At 37.4% G+C, this 27,292-nt stretch overlaps 1 protein-coding gene across 4 annotated transcripts in view; it reads left to right on the top strand.

Moving 5' to 3' along the window:
• Positions 1-27,292, top strand: part of LOC105567395 (cardioacceleratory peptide receptor-like) — a 64,213-nt gene that overhangs the window by 6,070 nt on the left and 30,851 nt on the right. For 3 of the 4 annotated variants that reach the window (XM_012022246.1, XM_012022248.1, XM_012022249.1), the window contains exon 2: positions 2,556-3,197. In XM_012022246.1, coding sequence (XP_011877636.1) covers positions 3,003-3,197 — 195 coding nt within the window. In that variant the 5' untranslated portion in view covers positions 2,556-3,002. The remainder of the gene's footprint in view (positions 1-2,555; positions 3,198-27,292) is intronic. The other variant, XM_012022247.1, reaches the window with a different exon arrangement.

Below are 27,292 nucleotides of genomic sequence, written 5' to 3'. Positions count from 1 at the left end.
ACAGCAGCTAAATGTTTTTTTCCGTGTGTAAATGTAATATTTATTAACATCGCACAAGCATTAAAAAAAACACAATAAGTGAAAATTTTATCAAATGATGAAAGACTCCATCAGTCTACGAGTGTTCCGTCACGATCCACACGAGTATTAACAAAAACCGTTGCTTGGTTTCCCAATTAATATATTTCCTAATTAATAATAATCACCGTACGTTTCCGATCGGGTATTCTTATAAATTAGCCACGTGCGTAAAAGTCATTAACAAACGCCTACACGTGTTAACCAAAAATAATTTTCTTTTTTGTGACGTACGAACAATCGCGCGCAAACTTTCACCCTAGGGGCGAAACAAGGGATATAGGAAAAACAGTCTGATACAGGCCACATTCAAGAAATTATTTTTTGTCCCGAGAGACTAGTAATCCTTTGCTCGTTACGCGCTTCACTAACCGGGGGGATAGTGAAGCGCGTCACGGGCGAACTCCTGTTCCATTCGTGTCGGGAAACGCGAACGGTTTTCGATTTACATCCCAGAACTTCTCAAGAGTTGCTTCTGGCGTGATTGCTATTATATATCGATGCGCTCGACAAAGGCATGACGAATATCCGCGGAGTACGTTTATATTGAAATTAATCGCCAACTTGGGAACAACAGTTTGTTTAACAACGCTCGAATGTTTACGCGAAACGTAATTGAGCGTTAAAACCAATCGACTCGTTTTGAGAGAGTGAAAACGTCGAGAAGGTAGAGAGATTCGATACAAAATCGATACAAAATAAAAAAAATAGTTACATTAACGTCTCTTGGGACACAATCTGCCCTGCTTAATAAAGCTATTCTTGTTTCCTGACAGATACCGAAATAGTTTGTGTCCTGTATGTAAAAATGCTGACCTTTATAATCCGAACATTTTAAATAACCACGTTCGTTATTCAAATTTATATTCCATATAAATTAAAATTCTAAATTTGCTTGGCAATTATATTCTGAAAAAGTGTAAAATTCCAACATGTGATTCCAGTTTACAAAGTTACAATTTAAAGGAAAAAATTTCAATATACAAAGTAGACATGTCGTTTAAGAAGGTGCGACTAAAAAGAGACTCCATTTTCAATCTCTGTCCGATCTAAAGTGCCGTTGAAATGCGAATAGCGCTTCGGTTTTCTTTATTTTTATTACAGTACCGAGCGACACAAACGCACGTGTGTTAATGTGCCCAGGAAATGTACGAAATGTATCACATGGCGCGCCAAGATTTAGCACGAGCGGATAATCAAAGCAAACGGGCAATCGCCTGGAAACAAATGTTTCTTCGAGGTCCGTTTCAAAAATATAAAATAGAAAAAACAACGCGAGGAAGATCCCTAATTAATTAATAGCCAACTGCACGCGGTCATTAGTTACTCGTATTCGAAACGGAGTGACACGCTAGTCGGCCGAACCACTAAATTAAACAGCACCGCGGAGAATGTATCGTCTACGTTTCAGACTATAATACACTCAATTTTCAAACGTTACTTAATTTACTCACATAATGGCAGTTGTTTGCATGCAAATGCAAATTTATCATATATGTAAATTAAAATTTAGTATTAATTTATATGAAAATTTCAACAGGTTCTTTACAATACTGGCATTAATATTATTATTATTAACAGTTTACACTGCAGTTTCTTTTACAAAAGTGGCAACAAACTGTTTAACACGTGTCACAATTTAACAATTACTTCTGATACCAGAATAAAATTCTACTAATCGTCTTAAAAAAATAATTGAATATTATTAATGAAACATTAGGTGCCTTTTACAAGGGACCGAGGTACAAAAGCTATTACTCTTGGGATGAAGTTAATTCTAACGTTTACAGAAATAACGAGAATTGTTCCATCAAACAGCAAAGCAGAATTGTGTTCGTATTACTATACAAACGACCATCCCGCGCGGCCAGTTTAATCAGCTTGCTCGTGGCAAAAGACAAAATTACCGGAAGAAATTTATGTTCCGTCTGTCAAAGCGATGCTTCGCGACATGGAAGACTTTGCTTAATTTCCGTTAACACAATGGCTGTTTGTCCACCTGTCAACTCGTGTTACTACTAATATGCGCTCGGTAATTCATTACGACATCACGGGAGATGTATCGTTCGGCGGGTTCGCCAACATCTAAAAGGCCGGATCGTGACAAGCCGCAACGTTCGTTCGTGAGCCAGCGAGAAATTGACTACGACGTTTCTCGATGACGTACAAACGAGCGACATCGGATTTCCCGTCGAGTCATCGTCCTACGGAACGGAACGGAAAGTAAAAATCGGAGTTGTAATTCTTCCGCGCGGCGAATTTCTTGGGCGGAAAATCGTCGTAGCGCCCGGGCTCTTGGCGAACAACGGGGCGATTCGAGCGTAAATTTTCGCGATATCGACTTCCTTGTCTATTTTTCTTGGCCGTTACTTCCACGATACGATCAGTGCGATTAGGAATTGTTCTTGGATTCGTTAAGTATAGTTTTATTTTTATAAATGAACCTTTTATTATCGAATGCAATTTCTTTACATTAGGCAAATAATTGGGCTCACTTGGACGGCCACTGGACCTCATGCAGAAAGAAGCAAACTGTTCTCTTTTAGAACTTAAGAACTCGATACCAGTGAATGCAGCTGTAAACAAGCAATGCTAAATTTCGCGCAGCGATGGTTTTCGCGCGGGAACACACACGTATCTCTTCCCGTTTCGAACGTGTACGGACTGAATCGTTCAATTGTTCCTTCAAATATTCCTAGCGCATCGAGTGAGTCGCGGAAGATCAGAAACGGGACTTTGCGGACCACCCTGTACTCGCCTAAGTGCTTCGTGTCCCTGGCTAACTAACGGAAGACAAATTGCAATCATTGCGAGAGTGTCTCCTTAAACACGAAGCCGGCCAACATCTAACCGGCGACATGACCCTTTCGCGGACAGTACACGGAGCGAAAACCTGAGCGGCAGAGATCGTGTGGATATTGTCAATGGGAACGACCATGTCCGGGGACGCGAACCAAGCGCTGATCGACGATTGGAATCTGACGGCCGGTTTCGATCGGGAGCGCGCCGGAGAATTGGAGAACGTCACCGACGAGCTCTATCCCTTGGATTACATCAACGTCACATCGCTGCCGGACGTCAATACGACGGAGCAGATTGACTCGTTTTACTTCTACGAGGTGAGTAGAGCTTCAGCAACTTTCGATATGATCTGTTGCGTTTTGCGTGGCGAATTTGCGGCGAATGGAGTTACGGACGATACAGATTGTTCATATAGTAATAACTTCTGGTGCAGTTGTTATTTAAGAATCCGTCGCGCGAAAGATTTGTCACAAGCACGTGTGAATAAATATTTGTGATTGAGTTTCGAAATATTTCTGTCTAATATCTACACGTTGCACTTGAAAACTTTGATATATAAAATGATAATTAATATTCAAGCTTTCATTTAATTGCCCGGGAAAAAATGTAGATTAAATTATACAAAATTATATCAAATTACGTATAAATATAATTTTATCTATTTATATGTGATTAGATCAGAATCCATGTATAACTATATCTGCAACATTATACACAATTATATCTAAACTTTTTTTCCCGGGTGCTTTGTTCAATTTTTAAGATTTAAATTCCTAAAATATTGCTATTTTATTGTATTCTTTTGTGTTCTGTCTATTGTATTTCTCTCCATTGTATTCTCTCTATTGTATTTAATAGTATTCCGATTTAATATTTTTTGCTAGTAACCTAAATGACCAAGGAATAAGAAGTTTTGAATGTGTTACTAACTTCGTATATGGCAACTTAGCTGCAATTTTAAATTATGTATATATTGTTTTACGCACACACGGACACGTACAAAATGTTGGCACAAAATTTAAATATGATTTTTTATAAGTTTGCTAGGCGTATGCCGACGCAATAGAGCCATTCGAGGCATGAACGTCGTTTTTTTTTATTTTAATAAAAAGAAATTTGATGTGCATTTTAATGGATTTGCTACACATTGTTTACTCAAAATAAACAAACATTTTGCATTCGTTTTATCGCAAAGCGGACGGTTTGAATCACAAGGCGAGCAGATTGTGAATAAAATACGATTGCGTGTATTCGCAATCACATCTTTGCTTCTAGCAAAATCATTCTTGACTGTAGTCTAAGTAACGTGACATTATTTCGCACAAAGAGATCTCCTGTTCAAATCTGGAAAGTGTTTCCGAAAGTCAAACGCGAACCGTGCTAGTTGTAAGACGTGTCTTGGAAAACTAACTTAAAAAAATTGAATTTCGAATGCCACAGCATACGTTCCATTATCGGACTCGGCCACCCTATTCAGGACATTTGCGAACGATTTTTCTCACGAGCATCGCGTTCGTGTAACGAATTTATACAGAACTTCGCTTTTACGTCGTTTCTCGTTTTTTTTTTGTTAGAACTCGCGCAGCAAAAGAACGCACAACTTTAGTAATGGCGCTTTTTAAGGAAGATGCGATGGAAAATCTCGAAGTTGAAAATAAAGTTAAAAACTGCTTCTTATTTTTGCATACTTTCCTGTAACGCACGATCGCGCACGAGCGACGATTGCTTCTTTCTTTTCTTTTTGGTTCTCGCTCTTAGAGCCCTCGCTCTTAGAGCCCTCGCTCTTAGAACACACGCACGGCGTTCTTCGTGCGAGTGGTAGATCGACAATGAGAATATTGGAGTATATCGTTTTTAATTAACGAACAAAAGCGCTCGCATAAAACGCAGAATTTCTCGCGATGCAATTCAAATTATTATGCAATTCGTCAGCATTATGCAATGCGCTCGTCTGCATTTTCCAGTTATCACCGTGCGCACAAAAAAGAGCAGGAAGAGAAATAAAAAAAGGAGAGAAAAGAAACGTAACAATGATCGTAAACACCGAGAGTAATGAATATTCTAAAGCCATTTATAAAATGAAGATTATGCGTTACGAGATTGTGCGGGACAGCTTCATAATATGTAATTCCTTATTTTACGCTAAATGTATATTTAACTCAATTTGGAAGAAAGCCCTTCGGATTGAATTAAATTGCAGCTAATTATACACTCAATTTCCTTCTTGCCTGTTAATTTACTACAAGAGATTGCTCGGAGCGACGCGCTGTCGCTTTCAGGAAGGAGAGAGTTGGCGCACAAAACGTCGGTAGTGAATCCCATCAGGAGCGATCGCTGCCTTATGTGTGATCAAAGTAACTCCGGTCTACAATAATTTACTTTTTTTTTTCAATTAAGAAACATACAATCAGAAAGTAAACTCTAATTATCACGTTTCACTTATGCCAAACGCGCGTATGGACGCTGTTTCTATTTTTGATCTTTTCAATATTCATAAATTAAATCGTTGTACTTTAATTGCTCCTTCAGGAAAATGTCATAGAGCTTGTGCTCTCACAGCATGACCGGTTGACAGTTATTGCTTGCGTTTCAGCTGCAATTCGAGAACTTAATTCATATTTGTACCATTGCCGCGTATACAGACCATCGTGAAGAGGAGGGCAAAGAGAAACAGAGATGAAATCGAGAGAGTTGGTATTGAACCACCCTTTGAATCTATTACTTTGCGTCTGACGAAACCATCGCTGTTATTGACATTGTTATTAGATATAAAGCTTTCACTCATAACTTAGCTTTGAGAGTAGTCATTCTATCCGCAAAGTAAAAATAGAGAAAAGACACCAGCAATTATTATATTGAACAATGAAACAGAGATACGTAATTTCTGTCGGAAATAAAAACGAAATTACTGAAGGATCATCAACCAATATACCGTACTGTCTTCAATACGAATCTTAATAGTTTTCTTAAAAAGTCCAGATATTTTAAATGTTTCCCTTAATGTCAGTCGCGCAGAATCAGAAAAAGAATTATGATTACTATGATGATCTTTACACGAGACTTTGCTCGTGTTGATATCTTCGTTATTCGTCTTTCTTTCGCAGTCGCGTATATTGGATGCATCCTGAAGCCGGTGTATTGCATACAATGAAAGCACAACGACGACGACGACGACGACGGCGACGGAGGCGGCGGTGGCGACGACGACGGTGGCGGCGGCTGAGGTTCCCTTCTCTCGCGATTGCAGAAACCACGCCGGAGGAACTCGTTTATTTTTACTAGGAATGCGTCTCGAGCTGAGAGAAAAAGAGCCTCACGGAGAGAAAAAGAACGGGAGAGAGGGGGGTCGCTGACACGATGCTGGAAACAGGCGTCTGATAAAATTAAGCCGCCACACAGCATCCGAGAAGCAAATTTTTTTCCCCCCCATCTTTCTCCTTTTTCTCCTCCGAGGAGCTGCCTATGACATTTTCCACGCGAGATAATTGACGTAACGGGAACGATAATTGCGTCCATAAAATATTAAATTTCCAATTAGAACTTTTCGCTGCAACACCATAGAATATACATTTACATAAGCGTTTCCTTACAGAAAATGCGCTAGCTGGCAACGACAAAAGCACTAAATAATTACCAGAGTTTAGTAATTGAATCGTTAGAAGTTACCGACATAATTTTCTAGTAATTATTTCCCCCATGCATTTCTCTCTGCAAGGATTATAATATCCCTAGCTCAATGTACCTTACGTGCTTTCTCATCTGATCTCAGCTGGCATTTCTATTTTTATCATGACAGCCCGTTCTTATCTCTTCTCTCTGTATCTCCACTTTATTTATAGATTCATTAACAAGTGAGATAGTTAAGTTTTCCGGAATAAAAATTTTTACTCGACGCGTCAATAATTCTTCGCGTACAAAGTAACAACTGTAAGTTACTGAGATTCTCACACGAGACGAGCTTTTGAGCGCACAAAGACTCGTTCTTTCTTCAAAAATTTTAATTTTTACTTTATCCAGAATCTTTATTTAACCGTTAAAATTTTACGTTTGCAGACGCCTTGTCGGTGGTTTATAATTTCACTTCTTTTAGTGGAATTGCAATTTGAGGCTTACAATTAGTTAGATATTTAAGTGCGAGGAAATGAAGATATTTCAATACCAAAGAGACTCTAAACTGATCAAAGAACTTACGACTATCCGATAGAGAGAACATCCCGTGTGTTCTCGTAACGTTGTCTCGGTGGTCATCCAATTTACGCCTATCCGGTTTCTCTCGCGAACGTGTACGAATTTAACTGCATTACTGCCGCTATAAGCTGCAGTGTATGCATGCAGCTGCGTGTCCATTAAGCTTATTTCAGCGCACCTGCACTATGTTACGGAACAATACCTCTTCCGCTGAAGCCGCGCTTCGTACATTCTTCAAAGACTTTACCAAACATTAGCTAACGTCGCTTTCACTACCATTAACGTCTCGTTAAAACGCGTGGCATATTATATCTACCATTTATTGCGCATCTCTTCTACAAATAGAGAAACAATGAATATATTCCGAGTCGTGCACGAAATCGACAACCCCCTTTTCAAGTTAACGACATGTGATCGCGAAAGTCACGCGAAGCGACTGACGTACAGTGATGCTCCACATTGACGTGACAGAGAGCCCGCGGTACACTCGAACGTGATATCGCAAAGAACGCGGCTCGATTTTCCGCTCTCTCGCGGTAATCGATGGTTACAACGCAAACGAAAGTTTCCTCGTCGCCGTAACTCGTGCTGCTCGTAAAAGCTGGGCATCTTCCGCGAGTATGATTGAACGTTACCGGCCATCATGCATACTTCTTGCGACCGCGAACGGCCGGGCCCGGTCACGGCGATATCGATACCGGGCACGAAGATGCGAGGAGGCCGCGCGCGCGCATAAAAAAAGGTGTAATAACGCGGAATACAATTTGATCGCGGATCTGCCGCAAAAGCGCGGCTCAATTTCGCGAAGACCCGAGAGAAAGCGATGCGACGAGTTAGCCCTCGAAATTACTTCCCAGAAAAATACTCTCCTGCATCATAATAGCGGCAAACATATATGAGACGAGAGAGCTCTCACGAGAAAGGCCGGTCTCGTTAAAGTGCTCTCGCGACCATCCCTGTCGATGTCTTGGCGGCTGCGGCGATTAACCGCCGCGACCCTTCGTTTCGTTCGTTTTTGCGATTCGTCGGATCGATCGATTCAACTGACTACCGCGAAAAATGAGCTGAGGAGACGAGGAACTCGACGGCATTCGCGATTCGCACGATCCCAATCTTCGGCAAATTTCGACGAAGTTACTCGTCTGTAATTAAAGACGTTGATGCAAGAAATAAAACATTTTCTGTCTCTCATCTCGCGTCCCTTCAAAATTCACTACGTGACTGCCGAATGCAAAGATAATGCATTTGCATTAAAATGTTTCGCCTCGACCTTGTGATTATATCCCGATTAATGGTACATTCGAAAGGCAGCATTAAGGAAATTATCATTCTTTAGCGCCACACAGGAGCACGTATATGGCGCGTAATGAGTGAACCGGCAATTATTTAACGCTATCATTCCAAAAATAAAATTGAAGCCTTTTTTTCCGTGGACGCGTACTTAAAATCGAAGTTTCTCTTCCGGCGAGCGCGCTCAAGAGCCCGCCGCTTACACGTTCGGGCGCACGAAAAAGAGCGATCGCCCGATGACGCTTGGCGTTCAACGTATAGGAGCGTGTAAGTGAAATTTCTTCTTAAACGATGCAACGGAGAAAAAGTTACCCCCCGCGCGTTACATTCCGCGGTCCTGCTCGTCGTAATTGCAGGCGGAGCGGGTGTGTAACAAGTTGCGCGCGGGCCGGGCGTCATGAAAAAAACAGCCTCGTAAAAATCATGTTCCCATTAGAGCCGCGGCTCGTTTTCTTGATAAATTTTACGGTAGACGTACGACTTGGCACGTACCTCCGTCCCGCGAAGAAAGTTATTTCCACGGCCGTATTTCACGACAGGGTAGCGGCGACGTTCCTCCTCCGTGTATATCGACTGTGCACTCTGTTCCTCGCAGCGAGTACTTCGACTATTTGATAAGCCCGGGATCGTCGATGTTGTGATTTATGCGACTCTTCGAGGGCTGATCGTTTCGGTTTTCGTTAACGCGGTTAAAGTATCCCCACGATAAAATCCTCGCGAAAACACGCGCGTCCGAAAAGAAAGTGCTCGCGATTCGAGGAAGATGACTTTGGGCACAATTCTCTTGCAATTATTCAAGTAAACTGACAATGTCATATTGTTGATTGATTCGCACGCAGATTATATCAATTGCATAGATTTGGCTCGCGTCTAATTTATCGTTAAACTTGTAGTTGACCATTCGAAATATTCATTTCAAGTTGTTTTGCATATTATATGTAATATATTAAAATGCAAACTTCTTTACTCGTTTTGCATTTTAATATAAAAAAAAGGTTTCTTTTGAATTTGCATTTGTTAATTGTACAACAACAGAGCTTGTAGATTAAAATTTTCATTGCATCAGCACGAATGAGGCTCTTTTCATTCTCCCTGATGGGGATAATATCAAGGTTTTTGCGGAAATTAAACCGAGACAACGCTTTTACCTGCTTGCAGTTTACACGATCGGTTTAAACAGCGATTATACGTAGTCAATTGCCCTATTCTGACGATGCACTTGCCGTTTTCATGTTTCTCTATTCGACAGCCACTTTGCCGAGTAGATGGCGAAATTAATTGCAACCCGAATGCTATGCCTTTTAATTAAGTGTCACGAGACGGCGCAAGTTACGATTAGATTCATCTACCTCTAGTCTTAATGAAACGTGCCGTTTGCACAATATACATCGAACACAATCGAACATGTACGAGAATAAATAGAGCCTTATATTTTTCATAATTTTAGTAAAAATAATCGAATAGAATGGCATTCATTTTCTCCATCTTCCTTTAAAGTGCTTGATTTACATTCCATGATACTCTGACATTTTCGGCATGTAATTAATAAATTGAAGGGTGCAGATCTATATCTACCTTATATTTTTTAAATTAAAAATTATATACTGAAAAGGGAGATGTTATTACTTATATAATGTAATAAAGCATCAAGCAAAAAGTGTCAATACTGCACTTTTCCATATCTTATTTGAGTAATAGACTGAAGATATTTTTTATGTAACCGTAAACTCTTTTAATGGATCTCTCTTTTGCTCATACATTCTTTATGTAATTTATTACGATTTAATTGTAATTAATTCTTGGTATTAATTTCCATATAATTAAATATATGTCAGAAATACATAAATTTTTACTCAAAATTTGATGGAATAAAAGGTATATTTTTAATATACCATATAATAGTGGAAAAGTATTAGTTACGCGAACTTTTCAATACTAATCCATGTCTTCGCTAATTTTTGTACGTTTATAATAAAAGAATTCGTTTCTTCGTGATTGTGTATCGCTTTAGGTAGTAGATAATAAAAACCGCAGAACATATTATTTTAATTTTTTTTTATCGAGATTGCAATTTTATTTAGAAGTTAATAATGATTGTTGATGCTTACAGCCTGCCATTTTCTCATTTTCCGCCGTAACTTTTTCAACTGACTCCTTCCTTTGCGCAAGCGCAAATTAGCTGAGATGATCATTGAGACAATCACTTGGAGATTAATTAGGTATGGATTCGGATGATGATGCTAATATTTCCCCAAACGAATATGGTTACGCTTGCTGTGGTAAAGGCGACCGACCATTAATCAGTGTCAGAATTTTCGCAATAAATTACCGTAACGAGTTATATTCATCTCAGTTTACTCGATGCCTTAAATCATAAGCGCTCAAGAACTTTTTCGATAAATTCCACTTGCTCGTCTTTTTTTTTAAATATGCTGTCACTCCGTTAAAATATTCGCAATATAAATAAACGTTGTGTTGAAATTTATCTTTTTTATTTTATATAATTAGCATTGTTAAAAAAAATAAGGAAGAGTATCACGGTATCGGGGCATAATTGAATCGTAGCATTTTATGATAACTGAAAAATTGTATTTCGACTTCATTTCTAAGAAAAAGTTTAAATAAAAATGTTTTCGGATTTAAAAATGTATCGTACAAGAAGAAGTAATTTCTGTTTGTAAGAAAGAAACCGATCATATATTATAATTCGTGAAAAAGCACATGAATTCTAAAATGCATCAAACTACATCCGTTTATAACTTTTTAATGGAGTACAATTACACGTATTCTGTTAACGCGTATACTGGTTTTTAATATCATTTTTATATAAGAAAAGCCAGAAGCATCAAATAAAAGACAAGCAAGATAGTAGATTAATTTTATGACTGTCATATAAAACTAAATATGACTGTCATATGACTGTCATATAAAATACCATTTTTTAAGAAAAAATATATTTATATTGAATAAGATACGTGTGCACCGTTAAGGTTTTCTTTTGATTTATTATAACACTTTATTAAAATTAGTTATTTATATTAATCTTCCCCCTCGGTTTCATCGGCAGCATTTAATTAATTTATTTAATTATCGCGATTTGATGATAATATCTTAATTGGCTACAAAGCAACAATTATCATTTGATCTTAAAATTAAATTTCCGCTATATAGTTGGCTATTTGTTATATGTGTAATAATATATGCAATATGAAATGTTGATTGAAATGAACACAAAGTAAATGTATTTAATGGTAATTGGCACGTTATTAATTATATTGAAATGGATAAGTGACGCTATCATCGCCTAATTGACATCGGACAAACGCAATAGTTAGCGTATTTGTCAACTTAATGAGATATTTATGTAACAACTTCCTGTATCGCCCAATCAGAATCGCTTATAGCTACAAACGTACCATAAACATCGATCGAAATAATCTAATTCTATTGCATTGTCATAATTTATAGCTCTTTAGCCGTGTAATCACCGATTACCGAGGCCAATACGCGTTGTTACGCATCTAAATGGTAATTGGCTGACGATAATTTTCGCAAACTACTGCGGGATCCCGCGTAAATCATTCCAACTGACTAATCCATCTCGATCTCTCAGGAGCGAGAGAAAACACCGCAGTTACAAATGGAAATGTTTTTCAGTAATCGAGAGCGTTCGTAAGTTTTATGTACGTTTCTTATTATTTACGAAATAGAAGTACTTCAATAAATAAAATCGCTAAGATGCTCCGTTAAAATCCATTTGAAACGATATAAAGAGGTACGAGACTTACTGTTTTTCTAGATTTTAGAAGTTTGATTCTTGAAAAGTCGTTAATTTTTATTCGCTATAACTTAAAAACTATTGGTTCTCTGAAGAAAAGTTCTAGTGCCTCATTCCTGCTATATTAAACTTTAACTCTATATTTTCCAGCAAAGTGTTAAATAAGAGCTTTTCACAAGTTTTCGAATTTTTATATCGCTGCTTTTACAGGCGGCGGTAATAGCAAATCTTGATACTGCAGAGAATTAGCGCTGGATAAAACATGAACGAAAATCTAAAGAAAAATGCATACACGAAAGCTCTGGCGATTAATTTTTTTATCAATATGAAAGTGAACGAAGATTTCGGAAAGCGAGAGGAATTTTTAACGAGATATTAAGAAGAGCTGAAAGACTTTTAACGGCCACATTTTCTCTCCGAATGCACAATACCGTTAAATAAGATACGACGCTTCTGGGTTATCCTATCGAATAGCGGGTTATACGCACCATCGAACACATGATTTGGTCATTACTGTGTTACCATGTGACACAATCGCTTCCATATCACATCTGCAATAACCGTAACAGTCGATTCGATAGACGTACCGTCGTTACTGCCAGTTACGATCGCCCCTTTATGCATTTGTGCCGATAGGCGTTTTTCCTAGATTTTCAGAAAATTATAGCTCGGATAGTAAACGACTAAAAAGTAACAGCGGAAGGCTAGATGACGATGACTTTCCACTTTTTTCTCAACTTCAACATCTTCGATCCTTCGGGGAGAAAGCGCTCTACGAACGCGAGCTCATTCGAACGAGTTCGAAGCACCTGATGGGAAAATATTCCCTATGGGAACCATAATCCAAAGTATAAAAGCACCGGTGTGACCGGAGCTTAAATTGCAACCGTTATTTTTAAATTTTGTCATATGGCGTGCACGGATCTTCCCATATATAATTCAAGAGTTCGATTATTTTTTAATTACTATCCAGGCGTAAATTGTTAAGTCTATATAGAGAGTTATACACACACGTGGAAAATTAGTTTGAACTCGCAATGTTACGAATTCCAAAACGATCGTGGCAATTTGTCAAGTATGAAAGTTACAGCTATCAAAACTTGTTGGATTTTTTTTTTAATTTTTACTATCAGCGAGACAAATCCATTATCGAACAATGTTCTTCAACGTGACTGTGACCTATATCTGACAGTGTGATAGATTAAATTATTAGATTTTTTGTTTTCTATCTATGCAAAAGTGTGGATTTGAATACGTTATGAGCGTAATTTTTAATACGAAATTCGGCGACGCGTCTGCAAAAGAATTTATCAAGTAAATCCGACATGTTACGATACTCTATACATGTGTAAAAAAAATACATATAAATTGAAGTGAAAAATATCTATGTGCATATATACTTGACATGTATCTGTATCTATATACCTATACGTATATTTTATCGCAAAAATATCCTATACAAGATACGTAATACAAACTTTTATTTGTCGAAAATAAAAGGTCTAAATCGCTGTTCTCGATAGGTCTCGATACATTTTATATTTTTGTCACTGTGACTTTGACTTCATATGCGACGTTTGGTGCCGAATATATAAGCCGCTCAGAAACTGTCACAAACGTGCTGCGTATGTAATCAAAATGTCAAAGCTCGTGGCACGAGTCTCTCGTTAGGATGCAATCTCGATCAAAGTGTCGCGTATGACAAGCTCATATGCCCCGAAAAGTATAGTCATGACTTGTGCGTTATTACGCGTAGCATTGACATGTTGCAGCGACAACGAGTTGTCGATAACTACGACGATTCGCTTTACACGGTGCCGCAAAACAATCGATTGTTCTTTGTATTATATTTAGAATCTTTGATCCCTCCATTACCTCCTCGACAAGAAGTATTTTACAAGACGCTTACCGTCTTTTCCGCTTTCAAGTAATGTACAATTAAAAATAACTTAATTTTGACGATAAAACTTCAAGGAAGGAGATGCAAAGTTTCTTCTTTTTTTTAATTTAAAAGTCTTTTATCTTCTTTAATCAATGTCAAATAGCATTTCTTCTAACAAAACTTTATATAAAGCTCAATTACAAAGCTACGATGTAAAAACTGGAAAAATGAAGGAAAAATAAGCCATCCTCAATTTTGTTGCTAATCTCTCTCTCTCTCTCTCCCCCCTTTCCCTCTCCCTGTCTCTTTCTTCCCCCTCTCTCTCTCGGGATGATTCTAGGACATCTCACACGTAACTACGATTTAGCGGCTTAGCCGAATATGGCCCGATCATTATTTCACATTATAGCATTATTCGTCGTCAGTGGCACGCCGGTTTCTCCATAAGCGGCGCATCTATCGATCCACGACGTTCTATTTCGTGAAATAGATTTACGACAGTGATTCCTCTTTAGGACTTTGAGCGGTATCAGATTGCGCGGCGATAGATCTCCAAACTCGATTAAAATGCCCATCGAACGGATCGCGTTGTTGTAACGAGTCCGAGTTTGAGCATCGGCGGTACGACAGGTAATGGTAAATGCGATCGTCACGGCAAACGCGATCGTAATGACGCGTTGCGCGTAATAGTAATAAATTGGCAGCCGTCACCATTAACGCTACCGCAGACACTGCATCCCGAGTCGGCGCTATTGCATTTTTAAGGCAACTGAACGCGAACAACTCGAGGAGCGCGCCTCGAAAACCGATCGAGTTCTTGTGCTTAAATTTATTGCACCTGCTCGGACAAGCGGATAAGCTGCAACCGAAAAAAGTACCTGTCTATTCGTACATAGCCTCTTGCTAATAAATATTTATTCGCGACTACTCAATAATTATTTGACGCTGATTACATTTAATAATTACAGTAACTAAATGATATTCTAGCACAAATTTGCAATTCCCTGTAAATAATTCTTGAATAATTCACGAATCGGGAACAAACCTTGACCCCTCCACCCGCTACTCGCTGACCCAGCAGCCACCCTCAATTTCAGCTATGCGATCAACCTTTTGTTTACGGCATACATTATTGGTACCGAGAGAGTTCAATGTATAATAGATCCGAATAGTAAGCATAGATAAAATCGCGCCGAACAATTTCAGGCGGTGCTTTACGTTAAAATTGGATTAAATAAGCGGAAGATGCGCATCTCCTCGACATGAATTGTCTCAAGTGGCTCAATCGTTTGAAAAAGGTCGTCTCCTTCGTGGACGAGATTGATGACCTCCTCGATCAGATTTCAGACTCCGCAGAAGCGGAGTTGATATCTTTACCCCGAATAATTCTTCTTAATCTTCAATCTTTTTTCAATTTTAGATAAATCACTATTGATAAAGAGAGGAGAGTGGAGAGTTCTTCATCACGGAACAACACCGTCTTTCGGCGACGTTTAATTTTTTGCCATGGAACGAAAAAATAACTGTTACAGTAAAATAAACGCGATGCAGTTGTGTTTTACGATGAAAAATAATCGTCACTCTTGTAGAATCTTGCAATGATTTTGAAAGACAGTATATCTTAAACGATGTTATCATTATTTGTAATTTTAAGATTGATAATATGCTAATAGCGGTGTACGTTATGGGATTAGCTTTCCGTCTTACTACTAGTTTATTACGTGCGCCAACAGTAATAGCGCTGAAGTATATTCTGCTTTGGAGAACTACGGTCCAGAACGAACTCTGGACCGTATTTACTCTCAAAAGGAAGGGAATATGAGCTCCAACTTTGCGGTTTCACATTCAAGAAAACCGTAACACATAGAGTTGCGGACGGATTTCTTGCTATAGCGCAAATATAATATGCATCGTGCACTATTGTAAATGTTTATAAACTTATCAACTAAGTAAGAAGAAAGGAAAGATTATCAATGAGAATGACTTATTTAGCACGTAGTTTAACATTAATTTATCGTAAGTGAGTCGTAGGTACGTCTTAGAAGTTGGGATTAATGTTATGGCATCTATTCATATCCGAAATTTAGTGCCAAAGTTTCGGTGAGGCTCTCACGTGGAATATGATAAATACGTTGAGTGTTATCGCGCGGCGAAAACCAGAATCTAGACTACCAATCATTAGTTTGTCACGATATAGAAAGAAGAAGCAAATAACCTGACGGTAAAGATTACCTACAATTTGATTACGTGCTTTTCGGACGTTCAATTAGCTTTTCAATTTAAATATTAATTTGTGAAGAATAAATGCATAAGAAGGAGTTATAATAACATTATGAATCGCTACGACGACATCGACTTTTTATCAAAAATTTCATCTATCCATTAATGACCAAATCATATAGGAAATCGATAGTGCAAACAATGATGCCGGAGAAATGGGGAAATTGTTTCATGGAAATGTAATATGTATATTTATTGTACGATAGTATATTTGCAGTGCGTTTGCGTGAAACTTGCTCGCAAATATTTGCAATACGTGTTTCGTGACAATGGAGGAAATTGTAAGAGCGATTCGCGCACGAAAAATCGTACGATTTCACGAGCTTTTAACCGACACTTAAGTGCGCGGCGATTTTGTAATCTATGATGTATAACGCTTCCTGCGAAAAAGCCTTTAACCGAAAGCGCCGTCATATTTTTCGTCGACGTCGAGCGAAAATCCACTATAAATCCGCTGGCGGGGAAACGACGAGAAATAAAAAGGCGGATAATCTAGAGAAACGAGGTAAGAATTATGCTCCGAGGAGTTATGTATGTCCAAACAAATGTCTCATGCTTGTATTTATAGTCGTTACTTAAATGTCGTCTTGAAAGCGTACCAAGTGAAATACACGGTATGAAGTTACGCATTTTAAGACGCGAATAATAGTCACATTTTAATTAGGACTCGATTAAGGCTGTGCTCAGCCTTGAAAAGTGGAACAATTATTCATATAAAATCAGACAAACGTCAAAATATATGTGTAATTACAGCTGTGGTTGTTAATTAAAGAGATTTTAAGAATCGCCAAGAGATTCTAAGTTGAGCCGTTCTCTATTAATATAAAAGATTAAAAAATGTTTTAATCATGAATTTCATTTGGATATTGTGCGATATGATAAAATCTAGTAAGATCGAAATAACGATTACATAGAATTAATATGCAATGGGCCAAAATGTAAAATCAAAATTCAATTTCATCCTGGCGATGTAATCTCAAGAAACATCTACATATAAATAATGTTGTTCTTTAATATTCATTCATTGCTTCATTTTTACCAGATATTAACAAACAAGAATATTAATATATGTTCTACGAAAATAAAATTGAAAATTACAGTGATGTGACTTCGTGTATTTTGCAGTAAACTTGCTGCACTTTTCGAGAAAAATGCGAACACGTCCAGAACTTTGAAAGAAATAGGTAAAGAGAAAAAGCCAAATTCGTAAAGTCTTCACTCTCTTAATTTCTTAAACGTCTATCATTAATCAATGTAATTAATTTAGTTAACGTGCGTTTTAAATTTAATAAGAATTATTTTGTGTGATACGTGTAAGTAAAGAATAGCTTGTTAATTACTCATCTATACATTCTTAAGGATCAATAAAATCGGACAAATTAATTTGTATTCTCGTAAACTATAATAACGCAAATTGCGAAATGTCGAAAAATAGAAACAAAGAAACTGGAGCGTACACAAATATGTGAATCAATGAACGGAAATCCAATCTTCCATTGCGAGTCAATTTCGCGGGTCTTGCACGATATGTTCGGCAGAGTGATATTTCCGGAAGAAGACGCGATTTCCGGTCTGGCAATCCCGAGGGACGTATCCTACGAGAAAAGAGCCTCTCTCTCTCTCTACGAGCCGTACCATCGTGGTATCGATTTAATAAAGCCTGCACTTGAGACCGGGCATATATTTATGTTAACAATCTGCGACACGAGCTTCTACTGCAGATCGAAAATCTTACGGCCGATCCCTGTGCATACACAGATGCAAGACAAACATTATCCTGGATGGGAAGCAACACATTTGCACAAACAGTGAGCGAATGATATTCTATGAGTCTATCGCGGTCTGATGAAAAAAACCATAACAATTGTACTATGCTGTGACGATGCTTTTTCTGAGTCGTGAGTATGATTTACCCGAGCTGCAACTCGAATTTTTTTGTCTTAAATCTTTGACGACTGCGTCAGTAAACGGCTAGCTATATTATACTTTGAAATATATTTTTGAAAAATTTCCCCTTCTCTTTGTTAAACACAAAAGTGAAATGAAATTTCATACAATGGAGATTTACGGCGTTTAAGCTCGTTCTTTTATTTCTCCCAGTCATCATCCAATAAAATTCTCTGGACTTTTTCTCGGAAGGCAGCGGTCAGTCCATATCTATCGGTACATCGACGACCGATAGACCGCGTGGAATCCTGCCGCGATTTATCGCTCCCCGTAGAATCGTATCCGAGTATCGATTTGCACCGCGTCAGGCACTTTTTTCGATATACCGAAGACCGGTCTGATTCTTCATGATGCTTGAACATTTATCCAATTACATTTCGATCGATGTTAACCAGGCTCAGTATTTCCGTCGTATTAAACTCAATGTTACGATTTTTCGAGGAAATCAATGCTCTAATAATTTCCTCCGATTATTAAGTTATCAAACGCGTCTCGTTTGTTTCATTTCTCTCTAACATTTTTAAGTCGCTTGCAATCCGACGTATAGGTACAACTTATACCGTTATCGATACATCATTCGAAGGATGAACAAATTAACCGAGCTCAAGAAATGCAAACATGCAATTCTATCTAAAGTATATCTTACAATTTTATGAACTTACTTCCTTTCGCTACGAATTCATTATTTATGATTATATAACATTAAGAGGTACGAATTTTGACAGTTCTTATCTTGCGACTTGCCGGATTCGGAAAGCGATTCTCTGGTCTTTTCATACAATCAGCTATGGATAATACGCGATATACGCAATTCGGGAGTGTTATCTATCATAAATAAAAAGGAATGTCCCGCAGAAAAGAGAGAGGACGACAAAAGGGGGGAAAAAATCATATTTCATATGTTCACAGTGACGCGCTTTTTGCGGATAAAATTCCCCGGTTTTTCTAGGCTCTATTGCGTCAGGACCGTTTCTTGTTTCCCTTTCCAGCTGCCCTATCCGTTTGGGGTGGCCGAAAAATAGCGGCCGTTTACCGGGAGAAGAGATCTGAGGCCGATCGACTCGAAGAACTCTCCCCCTTAATATCTTTTTCGTCGCGAAGGCAAAGCGCACCATAACCAGGCGGAGTCATTTTAACACGATGTCTCATTTTAGACATGGGGGCGAATCGTTTTTATACGGCCATTCGTCGCCGGGTAATACCGGGATAATTCGGGATATATGGGATCATATTATTTCCGATATCGAACCGATATCAATTTCAAATCATTATGCGTCAGCCGATTGAACGTATTTGTATAATAAAAGTTAGGTGACTTTAGTTTGTATAGTTAAAGTTCGTTGCGCCATGTAAACTGTAATTTTTAAAACGGAAATATACTTGTGATTTTGATATTTACCGACGCACTGTGACGGATAATTTTTCTATTCATGATATCAAAATTTATGAATTTCCGTATAGATTATCTGTGACAATAGTTTCACTTTAGGTTCACTTTAAATAAATAATTGGAAAACGTATAAAAATTAAATCGAAAGAGGTATACATGTTGCGTTTGCGCAATTGCACATATACGCCATAAAATAGATACGACTTAATAGTACGATATGGATTTTCACATTTATCCCCTGTTCAAAGACTGCACAAATAATTACATTTTTGGATTACGCTCTTTGAAGCGCGTATTTTTTAAATGTCTGCAGCGTGCAATTTTAATTGATGTATGGTCTCGTATATCGATGTATAATCCGGGATACGGTACGCGAATGCCGCATTATTTATTTCAAATAACACGCCGATTTTTAAGGGGAAATAATTTTTATAATCTCACAGGCGAATGGATTTTCAGGTGAATTGGACCGTATGTAAAATGAATTGATTATTTCACGCTCGGATAGCGGAAATCACGGATATGAAATATTTTGCTCAGGCCGCATTGAACGTTATGCTTTTATCGGGAGAGATTGCAGAAAACAGAATCATGCTTCTAATGCAATTTGTCGCGATTAAATTCGCGACATTAGACGTGATTAAATTCCCAGCATTAGCCACGAACTTTTCTCTACCGCGGCCACGCTTTCCTTCGAAAATTTTGTCGGGCAAAATTGGTAACCGAGTTAGTTTCTGCCGCCTCGTCTTTAACAGAGTAGCGATTTCAAAGTTACCCGTAACAAATAACTCTGCGCTACATTTGCAAGGAGCTTCTTATATGCGGAAAGAAGCCGCGAAACTTCTTTATAAAAGACATTTTCACTGAGCACGTGTTGCATCGGTTGCTACTTGTAAATGCGTTCGTCAAATTGTTATCTTCGTGGGGTTTCAATATGATTACGTGATAAAACTTGCGGAATGGAAAATGTTCCGCTTACATTTTCGTTAGATTTTCTTCTAGCAATCTTCCTTTTTTATGCATTCTATTATTACGCGACGCGTTTCAGATATTTTTTAAAGAGAGCAAGAATTCATGGTTTCCTTACGTAAGCTTTCACGTGCATATCTCTTTATTAAAAAATATGCATATGTAATTATATATATAAATTTTACAAATTATGTTTAAGATTTACTCTTAAGTTAATCTTAAAAAAAAGCATACATGTATATTGTCATGATTATTCTCGAACAAATTTTCAGTAATAAGTATTATTGCAGTATAAAGTATTTTTCGCAGGGAGCCATGTTTATCGAAACTCGACTCCTTATTCCTTGTTATACGGTTAAAAGCATTTCTATCGCACGGCTCGGTAAGCTATTACGGTGTAACGGAATATCTGGATCTTTCCCGTTTTTCTCTGATCCCAGTTTCTCTCCGATCGCCATCGTGTCGTCTCGGCTTTCACGCCGTTCTCGGAAGGGTATAATTTGGAAACGCGGAAAATCACTTTAGGATTTATCGGAGACTATGTGAGATCAACGATAAAGCGCGATTTTCTGCGTTTCAGCAACGTCGGCGGTAGACATCCCGCCCTTAATTAGTGGCCATCGCACCAACTTTATTACCGGTCTTTAATAAGCGTGTACGCTTACCAAGTACTTGGCGCGAACTACTCCGCCGTCGTCGTTGACGCGGCGATAAAGTAATTTACATGTTAACCTGCCCGAAAACCATGATATTCCCACCGGGAGCATCGACATTTACCCTCGAAGGCCGAAAGCTTTTTCCATCTTCTTCTTTGAGAGAGGGAGCGAAAGAGGAAGAAAAAGGGAGAGGCCTGAGATTCGAAGATATTGAAATATCAATATTTCGTGGGGTTAGCTTTGCGTACATCAATTTTACGTACCTCTCGATAGGGGATTCCAAGCAAGAAAAAAAGTAATTAATTAAAATTTAATTAGTAAATACAAACTCTTATTTCATTTTTATCTCGACGAAAATGTCGACATACCAACAACATGTCGACAAAACATAATGTCTGATTAAATCCCGAGATTGAAAGCTAATTAATTTCGCGAAATATAATTATCTATGTATACAATTAAAAATTTAGTCACGTGAAAATTAATGTACGACAAAGTTAAATTAGATAACAAGTTACGGATTAATTAACTTGAGAACTTTAATTATCAAGATACAACTTTAAGATACTGATCGTAATTAAAAATGCACGAAAAGTAGCGAGTTTTCATTTGAATTTTCAATAAGGAGAGACAAACTAACAAGATTTCTTAGACAATCTGTATATCTTTGAGACTGATATTATACATGATGTCATCTCGTCGTATTACCCAGATACAGAATTTGATGGTACGATAATATCGAGATCTTTGACATTGGTATAACGAGAGATATTGATCTACGGATAAGCAAGTTCGTGAAATAGAAGCAGAAAATTCTTGCGAACTTTTGCTGGACCGATGAAACGTAAAATCTTATCCTTAATCCGAGCAATACTCAAAGCGCTCTACAACAAGGCTTCAATGGCGTAAGCCCGAGAGAATTTAGAAATATTTCAAAGAAATTTGCTGATGTGTTTCATCGAAATAACTTAAGTTAAATACAATATGGAATTTAATTAAGTTAAATACAATATGGAAAAATGGTTTCACTCGTAATTGTATCTGAAACATATTAGAGCTACGAAATAATATAAAAAAAATTTTTTTTATAAGTTTTTGCTTTAAATATAGAAGCTTATTAATGTAAAACCATTTTCAGTTAATGTTTCAGTTAATTTTATTGCATTTATGTATTCAGGCGATTTTTAATCTACTTTAATTATACCACGGATATAAATTTTACAAGTTATTTGTAAAATCCTGAGATCTGTTTAAAAAAGAATTACAGTACCGCTCTCATACAAAAAGTTTTGTTTCTGAAGGAGAAAAATATGTCGGATTATAGTTAAAAGCTACGCCACTGTCTTCGGCATCTTTTCTATGTGCATTAGGTTAAACCACCTTTAAGACATTTAATTTCACTCTGTCTTTATAGAGACTTCCGCAGTTCGTTTTACTGCGCCCTATTTTACTACCGTGTAGTATATTTTATCGTTCCCTCTCTCACCCCCGCTTACAATGCGAAAAGGCTGCCAAGGATCGAACGCCTGTGCCAGAGAGTAGCGTATCGCTCTTTAGAGAAGAGTGTAGCAATCTACCACTCTTGTAATTCGTTACAATCGAACCGCGAAAATTGGCACGACATTCGCAATTTTTCCACCCGTGTCATCCATTTCTTTATTTCTGACTGGGAATTAAAGATAATTATTAGAAAGATAATCGAGCAATTTTCTTCGGATATAATTTTCATACTCTCTCGTTGAATTGTCCTAACCAACAACTGGTTGGTAATTAAATTTGATTACTTCGATCAAACTTATTTGCAACTGTTCATTCGTAGTTCTCTCAAATTTAAACAAAAACTATTGGGTATAAACTCTTCAACATAAAATTGATTATGTACGCGACTTCGAAGTGACAAAAATTGCAGATTTAAAATTGATTTGGAAAAATGTGCGAGATACAGAAAATTGTTTATACATATAGCACGTACATACAAGACTACAGCGCGGTTTTTAAAAATGGGGCAAATTCCAGAATTGATTATTTTATCTGAACTATCGTTTATATTTTCAATGAGCTTCGATTTTATGATAGCAACACCGTCAACGGCTTCGCCTATTTCTATGAACCGTCAAAGAAATCGCACGAGTTAAAACTAATGGTAAAACAAATTGTGCTTTAGCATAAAACCCGTCTGATTGCCTCACAATCTAAAATTCCATATAAAAGAGTTAACGATCCATTCTTCGCGACAGCATGTCAGGTCGATAAATATGCACGGAATTGTACGAAGCTGCGACTTTACTAACGATTCGTGGCACGTTTCGGTTTTCGCAAGGCGCTGCCGCCGCCTTTCTCGGCCCAACCCCGACTTTGCGCAACGTCACGATGCATAAAGTACCAGTAACTGCCGGTACTGTAACTGCCCCTATAATTGGACGCTGGAGAACGTCTTCCGTTGCACTTGGGCACCGAATTCCATGCACGTGCGTGCCCCTGGGTAACTCCGTGCGATCTATGCAGTATATCGGGATATTCCGTACAATCACGGAGAGCATGTATTGTAAAAATCCGGGCGATTGTAAAATAGCACCTAACACTAGGTAATATCGTGCCTGAGAAATCGCTTCGAGCGCAAGCAAAGTTTTTCACGTCACGGATTAATGGCTGTTCTTATTTTAACAGAGACGCTCGGTCGGCACCCGATAACGCAACATTATTTCACCGGCTGCGCGATAATTACCACGATAATGACATAATCTGGGTCGGTTTTATGTACGAGAATAGCCGCCGCTTGCAGCGGAATCGGGGTACCACGAATTTTTATGTCCTCTAATGCGCGCGATTGCGCCCCCGTGGATTTTTTATGTTCTGATGTCGCGATTGCGATTCCGGCCACAACGGCGCGATTGACGAGAGCGTAAATTCGTGTCCTTTGGACATCAATAAGACGATGGAAAATTATCGACAGCTCGGCATTTTGCGTAAAGTTTTTTTACGATCAATATTTTAACATCGTGATATTGAAGGGACGAAGTTTATTACGCTTGGAACGGTATAAACCTGCCGTATTACTAACAATCAAATTTCTACGTCAATTTCTATTTTCCGTTTGTTAACGCGCACGTTATTGTATGTTGAATAATGCAAAAGTATCAATAATCATAAAAATGACTCATTTTCGAACGAAAATTACATTCTTAAAATTTTTACCCTTAAAATTTATACTCTTTATTACTTTGCGTTTTATGTGTATATAGTTTATATAAAAAATAGAGAACTACGATAATTTTAATTTCTTTAATCCTCCTGTTCAATCTTCAATCATTTATCTTGTAGCATCATATTAAATTGTTTCTTGCATGTATTAAACATTTTTAGAAAAACTGAATAAAACATTATTTACTAAGCAGTATTTATTGGAAACATTTATTTCATCGCGACAGACGTTCATTAAATTGATTCAACACTCTTGTATATCATACGTAGTGCCTGCGAGATAGCCGACAAGTGGTCGAGATGTCGAACTGTCTCGCCGTCTCGTTTATTACGAGGCAAGGGAGAAGCAATTCGCAGCGTAAGAAGGACTCTTAAACTTTTACGACCGTCTCGTCCGCTACAGTACTTAAATAAGATTCCTCGCAGGTTTCTTCTAACTTGGGCCGCAAATAGAGATTCTCAAGCCGAAAGCGTACTTTAAGTGTCGACACATTAGTAATAAAGACAATTGAACACGCACCGTTATGTTCGATTGATTAACACCGTACAAATTTATTAAACTTTTATTTTTACCGATTTTGTATTTTGTTTTCGACATTTCATATTGCAAATTTAACATCGCAACACGATTCTGTAGACGATCGTGTCAGGGATCAGCTGTCATCAGCAATATCATCCCATGTATCCATGAGCGTTCGATAAATCCTATGACGGATAAAGTTCACAGATCACAATTGAAATCTCACGAGATGCACTTATCGCAGATATCACCTCGCGCTCGAATCTTCAAAGTTCCATTCATTCGAGAAATTAATGGCACAGCACGATTATAATTGTCAAGTGCCTCGCATCTCGCTCGATTTCCGTCCCTTCGTCGCATCGCGACGAGTTTGTTCCGCGCCCTATAAATTCCTATATAAATCGCATATACACTGTGCTTTCACCGTGATACAGTTATTTTCTCTCTTCCCATCCCTTTCTCTCTCTTCATCAGGCTAGAAGTATTGCGCGTATTGAGTTAAGAGAAAAGAAAAAAAAATATCGACAGGTAATATCGAGTTGCCTCGAAAAGAACTGAATCTTTATAACTTGGCTTCTTCGCATATTTCATATCTAACAGATACCCAACAGAGATATTTCTTTAATACTACTATATTTATTTCGAAATTGATATTAATATTATTTACTTTTACGCAATTTATAATAGTGTACACTAATAATTAGTAAAATGTTTGAGAAACCTGTTGCTTTAAACGTTTGTTTCAATTTATTTTATCTCAAATTACTCAAGTAAAATGATAATTATTTCCACGCAGTTTGTAACATTCGAGAACGGAATAAAAGCTTACGTTTGACAGGTTACCCTATGTACGCATCTCCATTCAAATGTCATTACACGTTGCAACAGAATCTACTTTTACAGGATAAAATAAACGGACCGTCTGCTCGTTAAATTCAAATGCACGGAGATTTCTCGTAGGAGTTTAAGGTTGAGCAAATTAAGAGTGATTCAATGATTCTGTTTGCCTTCGTTAATTCTTCTGAAAGCGCGAACACAGTTAAAGGCTCCCTTTGCGATAACACGAAAATATCTTACCGCTTGTGTCTAAAAATATTAGTATATTATTATATTGTAATAAAGTTCGCAAAATTGTATGTAGTTGTTAAAAGAATTGCAAAAATTTTCAAAATTTCAATTCAATAATTAAACTTTAACGAATTAATTAAATAATACTACGTAAAACAGAGATTTTTAATGCATAAAGATGTACAAATTTAGACATGTCAGTACTTTACTAGAGCAAAGGTTGCGATTATTGTTCATAATTTAATATTTACAAAATTATATGAATCATATTAATATTTCTTCGATTAAAATTTTTTTTTATAATAATTCAGATTAATTGTATTGACATTGTACATCGTTATTGTATCATACTGTTACAAATGTTTTCTCGTTACAACATTTGTACGAAGCTATTAGTTTTTTAACTTTTTCTTCAAATATCTTCGTTTGACACACCGATAAACATGTGACACTTTCAATATTCACTGAGCAATTTATTTGACATAATTAAGCTTCTCTAATTCGTACGCTCTTGTGTACGCGTTATTTTTTTATGTTTCATTCGTTAGCGTGCGAAATGCACAAGAACTGCCGCGTTTGTGCCGTAGCGTGAAAATAAAAAGCGCAATGTGAAACTATGCTGTTAACAGCCGCATATGCGTTATCCACTTTCTCATTTTATAAGGTAACACATGGAAAATTGAAGTCGTCATTATTGAAATAATTCGCGTTACGATCTACTTTACCCAGGATTTGCGATAAGAACGTAATATATAAAATCTAACGTTATAAATTGATATATACCTTAAAACAGATTGTATATCTACATGCAGAGTATATGTTTGGTACACTTAGACAAACTTCAGAAATAAATTTCTTTTTGATTAATTATTCCTTGATAAAATTTGAAGTAGACGCCTTTTTTCGAAATTGTTCTTATCAATTTAATAAGACTGGTACGAGAACTTAAGGCTCGGGTATACACATATGTGCTCGATAAAAATTTCAGCATTTCCTTTTCTCACTTAGAGCAAACGTATTGTGCACGCAGTAAACTTTTATCTAACGTCTCGATATCGATTTTCTTAGCAAGGTCTTCGTCAGTTGATGACTGTTATTGAATTGAACGGAACTAATGTTCCGTTTTTCGTATTAATCGTGTTTTCTTTTTCTCAATTATTTTTAAACATTACAATCCCCACAATATTTAATACAATTGCTTTAACGTTTTCTCGTATTATTATAACATTCTTTTCTTTGTGAA

The sequence above is a fragment of the Vollenhovia emeryi genome, unplaced genomic scaffold (genome assembly GCF_000949405.1).
Source record: "Vollenhovia emeryi isolate VEMERY1.0 unplaced genomic scaffold, V.emery_V1.0 DF939138.1, whole genome shotgun sequence".
Taxonomy (NCBI): domain Eukaryota; kingdom Metazoa; phylum Arthropoda; class Insecta; order Hymenoptera; family Formicidae; genus Vollenhovia; species Vollenhovia emeryi.
The sequence above is the reverse complement of the archived record's forward strand: the minus strand, read 5'-3'. Positions and strand labels throughout refer to the sequence as shown.